Source organism: Halichoerus grypus, chromosome 8 (assembly GCF_964656455.1).
Source record: "Halichoerus grypus chromosome 8, mHalGry1.hap1.1, whole genome shotgun sequence".
In the NCBI taxonomy this organism is placed as follows: domain Eukaryota; kingdom Metazoa; phylum Chordata; class Mammalia; order Carnivora; family Phocidae; genus Halichoerus; species Halichoerus grypus.
Window position 1 is genome coordinate 3,307,794 of NC_135719.1, and position 12,243 is coordinate 3,320,036.

The 12,243-nt window shown below is 41.1% G+C and overlaps 1 protein-coding gene across 3 annotated transcripts in view; it reads right to left on the reverse strand.

Annotated features, from left to right (window-relative positions):
• ADAMTSL3 (ADAMTS like 3) overlaps positions 1-12,243 on the reverse strand; it is a 344,500-nt gene that overhangs the window by 146,586 nt on the left and 185,671 nt on the right. For all 3 annotated transcript variants that reach the window (XM_036072905.2, XM_036072904.2, XM_078078809.1), the window contains 2 exons: positions 10,485-10,559; positions 3,900-4,057 (listed from right to left, as the gene is read on the reverse strand). In XM_036072905.2, coding sequence (XP_035928798.2) covers positions 3,900-4,057; positions 10,485-10,559 — 233 coding nt within the window. The remainder of the gene's footprint in view (positions 1-3,899; positions 4,058-10,484; positions 10,560-12,243) is intronic.

Sequence of the window (12,243 nt, forward strand, 5' to 3'; positions counted from 1 at the left end):
AGGCAGACGTGCACAGACAGAAGCCGGTGTCAAGGCTGAGGCAGAACGCCTGAGGACACAAGCAGCTGGGGGGCGAGGCATGAAACAGACTCTCCCTCAGCCTCAGAAGGAACCAGTCCTGCCGACACCTTGACCTTGGACTTGCAGCCTCCAGAGCGATGAGTCAGCGACTGTCTACTGTCTGTCGTTGAAGTCACCCAGCTGAGGGTGCCTTTACAGTGGCCTCGGGAAACTGACACAGGCACCGACCCTAAAAACCGTGTCTTGCTGTGTTCCTGTGAAGGTGTAAGTTCAGTCACCATCTGAACCACCTGGCAAGGCTACAGCCCGTTCTTTGAGATTAAGGAAAACAGGCAGTTTCAAACCCTCGCATCCCTGGATCAGTGAGATGCGCTATGGTAACCGCCCAGAAAGAAAAGAGAGATTGTGTGAGGGGAGAACATAACATGTACCTAGAGCTGAGGCTGGGGGAAACGGAAGGCAGAGGCTTGCCTCGCTGAACACGAGTGGGAAGAGCAATCAGAAAACAGTTTCCTACAGACACACAAAATATCCGACCGGGAGAAAGATGAGAGACATCTGGAACACAAAGCACGATTTCAGACCGTGAGGAAGAGGAACTTTTTTCTCTCCCTGAAGATGGATATGTTGTGAAAGAGAGGGAAAGCTACCAGCATAGTTAAAAATAGTGAACCATGGAGATGTCTTTACCAAAACCATTTCATTTTGTTCTCATGGGCATATACTTAAAATTGATATTCACAAGCATCTACTTGCAGATGCAGACGTTCAGTAAATTCTCACTGAACAGACAGTGCCTATCATACCCTCCAATCAACAGGGCATACGGCATGAGGGACTTGCTCAAGACTCTCTACTGCTACCTGGTGGCAGCATACACACATTTAAAAAGAGAAATAAGAATACTTCAGGGGCTCTCAAGCAAAATACCGTGCGTGACTCCATAATGCTGTGACAAAGGTCATCCAGGAGAAACAGATCATTCGGGAAAACAAGAATCTATCATGAGAAACCCACTGGGAAGAAAAAAAAATGCCATTTTCAAGAATGGTCCAATCATGAAAATATAGCTTCTGAAAAAGTCGGAGAAAAATTTTTGTCTCACTGGTGCAGTGAATTGCTAGGCTGGTACAATCTGAACAATCACCACAAATGAATCTAACATCCCACTGGTGTCTTCAGAAGTCGCTCACGATGTCGGAAGACAGTGGTTTTCAACAGTCTGTTTATTAAAAGTCCATGAAGTAAGGTCTAATCTATGACCGAATGAAAGAGTGTGCCTCAGTACCCCTCGGGGCACCATGACTGGGCTACGTTAGCACTGAGCAGGCAGACCCAGGCTCCACTCTGCAGCCCGGGCTGAAGGCAGGTGTCCCATTTTTAGACCAACTGCTCTTTGTTGATGAAAATGGAAAGAGATACAGCAAGACACATGGCTGACCATCATCGGTGACCCGACTGGCACTTTTAACCTCCCGCTCAAAGTACGGCCGTGACTTGATTGTGTGATGAGCCACGAGGACGTGAGTGGAAGTGAAGCTCCCCACCTTAGCAACAACACAGGCTGGGTCATACTACAGAGCTCCCAGCAAAAAAAAAAAAAAAAGAGAGAGAGAGAGAAAGAAAAATAACCGATGGAAAAGTATATTTCCTAGAAACCCACATTATTTGGACAAGCTTATAAGTCAGGGAAAAAACAGCATCAGAGTCATTCTTGCTTCATCACAGTGTCTGATTTTGCCAAATTCTCTCCCACCAAGTGCACAGTACATTTGTGAAAGCAAACGGCTGTAGGCACGAGAATCGGGCTCTAGTCCTGCGTGAGTCAGACAGTCGTATGTAACACCTTCTTTGATGGATATATATGTTTAAAAACCTTTCAGTCAAGAGAGATCAAAAGCTTCCCGGGGGTTGAAGTGAAAGCCCAGGATTGTTTATTAAATCTGAGGAAACCAGAACCCAGAGTGGAAAATAGAAGACAGTACTAATTCGGACTTGGGCAACGTGCTCCTGGAATGTGTTCTGTTCAGGGGTGAACACGTCATTTGGACAAGAAGGTGTACAATAATTTTTAATTATGCAAGTGATATAGGAAACTGTATTCCTCTCTTTAAGAATTGTTTTAAGTATTGGAATATTCTAAGTAAAGCTAAGATCACTCCCCCAAACCCCTCTAAGAGAAGCATTGTTTTTTCATGTTTTCAGTTTGGGGTATATCTAAATCTTTAAAAAAAATGTGTACACACACACCTGCAGAAATATACAGTTTGTGTGTGTGTGTGTGTGTGTGTGTGTGTGTTACTACTTGGAAATCAAATGGGAAAACCCTAAAAGGAATAAACCAAGTGAAGAACATATGCATAACAATGCACCAGAGAGAAAGAATAGAAAAGACAGATGACAACTTTGGCTTCCCAAAGCCTTTCGCAATGCTATCGTCCAAGAATAACACTAGGTAGATGCTTTAAGGGTCTGACACAGAAGTCACTTAAATGTCTACGAATGGCAGGTAATGTCTGAATGACAACCTCAACATCTATGAGCTGACTCTCATGCCTCCAAGGTTAGGAACACAATAGGGAGCAGTGTGGACCACGGCACACGAGACAGTGTGCCCCAATGGGAAGTAGCCAACTACCGCTATGACCACGGGTAAGCTAGTAGTCACATCTTCCCATTTTTAATGAGAAGTAGGAAAAAAATCCCGGCATTTTTATGTTATAATCCTTGATTTTTAAAGGTTGACCATTTAAAACTCAAAATTTCAACCCAACAATGCTGTGCAGCTCATCACTTGGCTGGCCACGCTGCAGGCTGAATTGGGAGCACGGGACAGGGGTATGGGACCAGGAACATCCTTTGACAAAAAATATGTGGCACACAGACAGTTCTTTTTGAAGGTGTTGGGTCTTTGCGTAGGTAACTCTATTCCTGGCAGTGAGGGCTATTTGCTTTCCTCCATTTCCATTTGGAAGGAGTTTCCAAAAAGGGATGGGACAAAATGACCCACTGAAACACCTTTTCCTTTTCTTATGTCTGAAGTATTTTGAATTTTATCAGAAGAACTTTCACACTGCGTCACCTTGGAGACATCGGCCACTACATTTCATGTCCACTGACGGAGGGAAAGATGAGATTCCCCGGGGAGGGGACAAAGGCTCACGGTGACCCCCAAGAAGAGTTCTTAGAAGGGTCCCTTGTGACAGTGGCCGACAAGAGCACGGGATGAGACACAACTGAGGAAACAAGGAAGGGAAGGGTCAGGCCTCCGTCTTCTCTGCTGTGCTCTGCAAGGAGAGAGAGAACACGCACAGCGCACGGCACCGGCTTACGATGGGGAGCATTTAACCATGGACCATTTTCACCAAACTCCGTCTAGAGGTTTAAAACTGAACACGACCAAGGGGCGCCTGGGTGGCTCAGTCGTTAAGCGTCTGTCTTCAGCTCAGGTCATGATCCCAGGGTCCTGGGATCGAGTCTCGCATCGGGCTCCCTGCTCAGCGGGAAGCCTGCTTCTCCCTCTCCCACTCCCCCTGCTTGTGTTCCTTCTCTCACTGTCTCTCTCTCTGTCAAAAAATAAATTAAAAATCTTTAAAAAAAAATAAAATAAAACTGAACATGACCGAAGTCTACAAATGCGAAAACAATCTCGCCCCTGTAAAAGTGAGGTCTGTTTGTTAACTAGTGGGGTTGAGGAGCAGACGCTGGAGAGAGATGAACAATGTTTAGGAACCCACTGCCACGTCGGAAATATCAGTGATATAGGCTCTGTGCAGGAATAATTACTGATGACCTTCTCCAGAACACACTCAATGTTTTGGAAATTCAAGATGTGCTGAGCTTCGGAGGCAGGATGCTGACGAAGAGGCTCATCCTACCTTGAAGATGAAATCAGCCATCAGAGGTCCTGGAATCTTAAAGGTCTGCCTCTCTGAGCCCCTCTGAAATTCAACTGTGGTGTTTTCTATGACGAAAACTCCCGGGCTGTTAAAGCTGTGTTCTCTTTTGCTTCCTTGAAGTGTTTTTGATTCAATAACTAAAATTTAAAAAGAGAATTTAAATGAGAGGGCTGTCTTAAAAGCATTCTATTCCAAAATATAATTCACTACATACATCAGCGTATGATATCAACATGATAACAAGATATCCACTTAGTTTACATTGACTCAGGTTGGTGGAATACATATGTAAGCTTTTTAGTTGTCCACAGCTAAATTGGTTAGGTCCTAACTTCATTGGTTAGGTCCAATTAGGCCTATCCAACTCTTTGGAGCCCCTTCTACAATAAGGGGAAAGAGAAACTGTCTCTTTCTTCATATTTTTTTCATGATACCGCTATTATTCAAGGTAAAGATATGTTACTCATTTTATCATCCATTGAGAAGATCTTAAACCCAGTCTTTTATTTAGACAAAATCACCATGAATTTTGAATTTGCTTTTTTAAAAATAAACTTTTTGCATTGAAATAATCAGAGATTCACAGGAAGGTGCCAAAATAGTAGAGAGGTCCTATATACTGTTTATCCAGTTTTACCCAAAGGAATGGTTACATCTTATGTAACTAGAGTACGATATCAAAGCCAGGAAATTGCCATTGGTACAATGTGAGCATTCGCACCACGTTCGACGCATCTATCACACACCACCACGATCAAGATACAGAAATATTACATCACCGCAAAGATCTCCGTCCCGCATGTTATCGCTTTATTCACATTTGCTTTTATATGAACAGAAGGGCTTTTAGATCTCCTACAGAAAAATGTCCACAGTTTAACCCCTACTTTATTTAAATGATTTTCCTTTCCTCCCTTTTTTTCCCTTCCATTTTGTAAATATCACCATCCTTAGTGGACCTGATCTGAGGTTGAGAGAGGCAATTTTTGTGTAAAAAACAAACAAACAAGGCTAGGGGTTGAGGCACCTGCATTTCTGACCCCAGCTCCATCTCTAAACCTTGGGTTTTCACTGCCTCATTTCTAAAATGTGATTTCAGAGCAGACAATCCTACGGGTCCTCTTCTACTCTGAAACCTACACTTGGGTTTATGGATATTCAGTGGTTCTTTGACCACCCTGAACAAAGGACACAACAGAACCCGAACCCCAGGAAAGCTGATAAAGCACAACAAAACTGTCTGGCACTGGGGGCTGCCATCTGCACGCAGCTATGCTTGGCTATTTTCCTTTGATTTCGCTCTGCCCCTGGAGCATCTGCAGGAATCCAAGCGTCCTGGACAGACTACATAACAGGCATGAGGAGAAGTCCCTGATCATGCCTGACAGGCAGGCTGGGAACTTTTCTGGGAAAACTCAAACGCTGGACATGAGCTCCTTGATCTGCAGGAGTCATTAGCGGTCGAAGAATACTGCTGGCTACTCTCAGCCACACAAAACCCCAACCATGTTGGCCCTGATCTCCATGACCGCAGTAGATTTTTGGAAAGTGTGAGATTAAATTCATCTCCTAGTTCCAATGAAGATATAAAGCTGAGTGTTATAAAGTGAGCTGTCAGTAAAAATGAGATGGGGAGCTGCAGATGGTAAGAAGGCCCTTTCCTGGGTGGATTATCCCTCTAAAGGAAAGGAGGAGATGCAGCGAGCATTCCAGCCACATCATGACACAGAGTGAAGCTGGACAAAATCCACCCTCATGGAAGGCTTGCAAAGCACCGAGCTTCCAGCGTGAGGTTCAGCCTGAAATGAGCTGACTAAATTCAAATAGTGTTCTGTGCTGGGGTTGTGATTGCACGGCGTTAGCCTTCTGGACCACAGTGTCCCGAGGGCCGTTGGGCTGCAGAGCTATGGCGGGGTGTCAGAATCTGGGAGGAAGGGAAGACCAGTAGGACAGCCACCCTCTAAAACCAAAGGCCAGCATTTCTGTTAGTCTGGTCCTGGTGTTTTGTGTTTTAGTGTCAAGTCTATTCCATTACTTGGACAGCATCCAAGACTCTTAGTGGCAAGGACATGAGAACTCAAGGAGGAAAACCAGTTTTCAAGTGCGTAAGAATTATCCAAGTCCAATATCCAATTATCCATATGCTTATGATAAAATGTCTTCGTTGCAATGATTTCAAAAAAAGCTTCCAGCTCTGTAGGTCACAAACACTGGTTGCAAAAATAGGTGGAAGGCAGGGGCTCTGACCTCGATTGTGTCAGAGTCAGAAGTGGGTGAATAAAGACAGGGGGAGTGATTTGATGAAGGTGGAGTTCATTGATACAAATGATTCTGACAACTGGATTGACAAAGCCAGTGTGATGAATCTCCAGGTGAGGCAGGGGCCAGTGGAGTTTTTCAAAAGTTGTCATTTTTTGCAGATGGTAAATTTGCTTCTCTTTAGTGCCTATGCCTCTTAAAATAAGTGACAGACAGGGTTGGTGAAAACCAACAATTTAGATGATGCACTGACTTATAAATACATTTTTAAGTTTTATTAATTTCTAGCATTCTACTGTATTTGACTGCAGCCCTATGTTGTGTTCAAGTATAATTCATGGCTCGTGAGATCAGCACACAGGGTCCTTGAGCTCTCAGGGCCTTCCGGGATCCCTCTCTGGTTTCTGCAGCAACAGAGCTCCTGCTGAGTGGAGACCCCCGGAAGCCCATAAACACACCCACCCTATGGAAAGCAGAGGGTACGGGCCTTCATCCCTGCTGTCCACTGCTGACTTCTTTCTCCTCCTCAGGCCCTCTTAAATTACCCCCAAATCTTCACAACTCAAGTCTATAATGGTGCCTTTAAATATTCTGATCCATCCCAGTTGTTAATAAAAGAAATGATGACTATAAAGACGATGAAGGTGTCTTGGTGCTTCTAGTGGAAGGAGGAGTACCAGCCCAGGCTTCCTTCAGAAGAGGCAGCCTCCTGTTAACCATCCCGTAAAGGTCTCCTTAGAATCTAAGGCCACAGAAGTATCGCTAGGTAAACACGTAACAGACGTTCAGCACAGTGAAGTCACTTATAAATACACCAACCTGAGGCTTAGAGTCGAGTGATATTTAACAGTGCATGCACATGTGATCCAACATCCACATCCTTTGGGTGGTAGGCATCTATGTTTATACTTTTAGAGTTGACCCTTGAACAACATGGGTTTGAACTGGGCAGGTCCTCTGATAGAGGGATTTTTTTTCCCCCTAAACACAGTCCAGTCTTGTAAATGTATTCTCTCTTCCTTAATGACCTTCTTATCATATTTTATTCTCTCTAGCTTATTTGATTGTAAGAATATTGTGTATAATACAAATAACATACAACATACGTGTCAATTGACTGTTTATATTGTCAGTAAGGCTTCTGCTCAACAGTAGGCTGTTAGCAGTTAAGTTTTGGGGTGGAGTCAGGACGCCTGGGTGGTTCAGTTGGTTAAGCATCTGCCTTCGGCTCAGGTCATGATCCCAGGGTCCTGGGATCGAGCCCCATGTTGGGCTCCCTGCTCAGCGGAGAGTCTGCTTCCCCCTCTGCCCCTCCCCCTGTGCACACATGCGCGCACGGTCTCCCTCTCAAATAAATAAATAAAATCTATTGAAAAAAAGGTTTTGGGGGATTCAAAAGTTTTATACACATTCTCCGCTGTGCAGGAGTCAGCACCCCTAAGCCCCACATTGTTCAAGGGTCAACTGTATATGTCTGTATATGGTCATCAACAGGACCTCAGAGGACAGGAAAAACCCCAGAATAACAACAAAATGATTCTTCCTATCAATAAGGGAGGTTTTCAGTTAATGGTGTCTTGGCTTCTCAAGTCTATTGCAGTCAAACCCATTTAATCCTGATGTGTTGCTATAATAAAATCTCTTTTGCAGGAATCCTCTTAGGGCTTCCATTTTTGAAGTTTTAGGGAAATTTGGGACTAGGCAATTGGGATAATGCTGGGGCCAGGCATGGGACAGGACTGGAAATTTAGGATCTACACCCCTCTAGGAAATAGGTAAGATAGACATTCCATTCCACGGCAAAGAGAGTGACATTAACATTACTGGGTGTTCTCAGTTCTTTGTTATGCAGCTTTTTGGAGGGTTGTAATTAATACAGATCTCAAAAGAATGATTTATTACAGCAAAGTAAGCTTTATTTCAGGAATATATCTTTGTTTCAAATAAAAAATTAAGAAAACAGTTGTATAAATCAAGAAAATAAAACCATTTCTATATTTAGATGTTCAGAAATATTAACTAAACCCTTTATAAATGAAGCCGGTTCTATTCATCAGCAGAGAAGGATAACTTTCGGGAACCCTTCCAGAGCCAATTGCAAGATGGTTCAGTGGAGAAATATTCCAAGCAACAGTTCTGTCACCTTTGGATAAATGGGAACATTTTTGAGCCCTGTTCTTGGAACAGTGCCAGTTTTGAGTATAAAGTTATGTTTAATATGCCAGAACATATTTGCATGTAAATGAATATTTTGCCTCCAAGTATTCATCTTTGCTTATACTGTTTACTGTCTATATATTTTGGTTTTGGAACTTACAAACCTAATTTTGGAGCTGAATTTTCGGGAACTGCCTTTAGCATCCTGAGAAAATTGGGCCCAGTCACTGAATATTTTTTTAAACATCTTTTTGATATGCCATAAAATTCATGTGCCATAAAATTCGCCCATTTATAACCCAGTTTAATGATTTCAGTATATTCACAGAGTTGTGAAAACATCACCATGATCTAAGTTTAGAACATTTTGTCAACCCCAAAAGAAACCCTATACCCACTAGCAGTCATGCCCCCATCTCCCCACCAACCCGACTTCCCCCAGCCCCAGGCAACCACCAAGCTACTTTCTGTCTCCATAGATTTGCTTTTTCTGGACATTTCATATAAATGGAATCATATGTGGCCTTTTGCATCTGGCTTCTTTCACACGGCATCATGTTTTCAAGGACCAACCATGTGGTAGAGTGTGTCGTGCTCCATTCTCTGCTTTAGCTAAATAATATTCTACATATGCCATATTTTATTTATCCGTCCATCAGCTGATGGCATTTGGGTTTTTTTCACCGTATGGTTATCATGAGTAACGCTACTATTAAGATTCAGGGCTTTGTATTTTTGAATCCCAAACTGTATGTTCCAATGTGATTCCCTCAACTGATTCACAAAATTTGGATCTCAATGTTTTTTACCTGTTTTCAAAAATCAAGTTCACATTTATAAGGATGAAGGTTTAAGCCATTTTAAAATGCTTAGAAAATGTTTTGATGTTTCCTTACAGAGAAAGCCTTGAATACGGTGACCATCACAGGACTGTAAACATTTTAGTATTTTAGTTAAAAAAAAAAAATTGATCACACCCTTTTAGTCATAATTGATAAAATAAAGTGAAGGGTAAAAAAAAATAAAATAAAAGACTCCCAAACAATGGTTCACCCTTACTGCCCCAAAGATATTCTCTTGCTTCTCTGATTGAGATCATAACATACTACAGAATTTCTTGTTTTTTCAAGATTTTAATCTACATTATTGGTAATCTTAAACATTTTTACTTAAATGTTTTGACATAAACTTTTCTCAAAGAACATTTCTGGTTGGAATATTACTACTGAATTCAAAATGTGCAAATACACACACACACACACACACACACACACACACACACACTTAAAAGCTACCAAAAACATGATGCTTGTGGCCCAGAGAAAATTTTACAAGTCAAAAATCTAGGATGGTGGCTCAGAAAAAAAAGGGGGGCAATCTGTGTAGCACTTTGATCCACTGGACCTTGATTTGTGTAGATTTAAAATAGTTATAAGTACTGTTTTGCACTTTTATGGAAAGAGATGGCTGAACTCAGTAAGGTTCTTCAAGGCCAGGGAACCAGTCCTGGCAAAGACGCATTTGCCTATGAAAGAGACCAAGAAAGTCCTATCTCTGGCCACAAGGAGACCTTGGGAAAGAAACAGACAAACTCCGCTATTTCCTGTTCTGTTAGGTCCTAAGAGTCCAAAAAACAAAGAGGAGATGCCATCTGACTTTGGCCAAAGAAACAATATAGTGGCAATCTTCTATCATTTCAAACTCCGTATTCTGGGAAACCAGTGTTTATTTTCGCTGCCCCTGGACCTGAAGTTGCGATGTGTTGGCAACAAAGCTTATACTTTTCAGCTATAATCACTGATACGGTTCTGTGTTTAAAAAAATTTTTTGTCCCAAACTTTTGAAATCTCCAGAAAACTCTTGAATACTATTCTATTCTCCCCATAAAAATAGTTTATTTCCCATACAACTTGATTTCCTCTCCCACAGGGAGATTAATCCCAAACTGGTATATTTCCAAACACTGGGGCATGAGAACAGAAAAATTCAGGGTATTGATCATTCCCTAGTGATACAGATGATTTCACGGTGGTTGGCAAAATCCTTGAGATATTTTCCTACCTACCCATTAACACAAAGAAAGATTTTTTTTGTTGGCTAAATAAACTATCAGGAAATAAAAACATGTTAGGATTAAATTGTACTTACAAAGATGCGCTGGTCCTTTCACTGTAATTCTTACACTCCGACTTCCCAGAGGGACAGCAATTACATTTTCTTCCCCTAGGAAAGAATGCAAGACAAATGTAGTAAAACTTATGCCCGAAAGGCCTATCAAGATAAGCAAGTCAATCAAAATGGAAGCATTTGCAAAGGGTTCTTTAACTACACTTCGCCTCAGAGTCAAGAAATCTCTGGAAAGCACCTACTGTGTGTATAAGGCATATTCATACTACTCATAATTTCACTTAAAAGCATTTTTAAAAAAACATTAAAGGAAAGTTTAAAATGAATTCCCTGGCCTACCATCTCAATTGCCTTCCTCCCCCAGCCCTCAACCGCGTGCTTTGATGGGGAGTTGGGGGGGGGTCCTCAAACTAGGGCCCCCGGGCCAAGTCTGGCCACACCCATTCACTTAAGGCTGCTTTACCCTACCCAAAGGTAGAGTTGAGTAGTTGTAACCAAGACAACAGGGCTCAGAAAGCCTAATCTATTTACTATCTAGTCCTACACAGAAAAATGTTTGAAGATCCCTGGCCTAGATCATTATCTTGGGGCAATCCTAGTCTTCAGAGAGGTTTTTCCTTTCCTGCTTTTATGCATTCTGAAATTAGTTTTCATGGCTGCATAATAATCTAGACTCATATATAAAATTTTACCCCAGTAGTCCCCGATTTGAACATTAAGCCTGTTACTAAATGGTATTAGCATATTATCAATGATATGAATTACTTCAAGCAGATGTTGTTTTTGTTTAACTTAGAGAGAACAAACTTTTTGGATAAATTCTGGGGCAAAATTGTTGGATCAAAGGATGTTACTATGTTTGCTGACTTGTTTATAAGTTTTTATTATATAAAAATATGTTTATTATTGAAAATTAAAAATGCAAATAAGCAAGAAGATAAAATAAAACTATTTCTAATCCTGCTACCCAGAGATCATCACTTCTAACATTTGGATAAATATTCTTTCCAAATTTTCTGTTTGTTCCTAACATACATACATGCAAAATACATGCATACATGCAAAATATATACATGCATACATACATGCAAAAAAAACAAAACAAAACAATGGATACTATTTAAATGTCCACCATTATAGGAGAGCTGAAACAAACAATTATATTTCTGTACTAAAAAATACTCTACGTCTGGTAAAAGTAATGATAAGAAGCTATAGGACTTGATGTGGAAAGAAAGCCAACATACATACTGATGAACAAAAAAGGAAGTTAAAAAGCAATATATATGGGCAATGATTTCTTGGATATGATACCAAAAAGCACAGTCAACACATGAAAAAATAAACTAGACTACATCATAATTAAACTTTTGTGCATCATAGGATACTATCAACAGAGTAAAAAAGCAACCCATGGAATGGGAGAAAATATTTACAAATCACATATCAGATAAAGGGTTAATATCCAGAACATATAAAGAATTTGTATAACTCAACAACAACAGCAACAAACAACCCAAAGTAAAAATGAGCAAAGGACTTGAACAGACATTTCTCTCAACAGAATATACAAATGGTCAATAAGTGTATAAAAGCATGCTCAACATCACTAGTTTTTAGGGAAATGCAAATAAAACCATAATGAAATCCCACTTCACATCTATTAGGATGGCCATTATCAAAAAAACAAAACAAAAATAATCCTCAGGATGAGAAGAAATTGGAATGCTTGTGAACCACTGGTGGGAATATAAAATAGTTCAACCACTATGGAAAACAA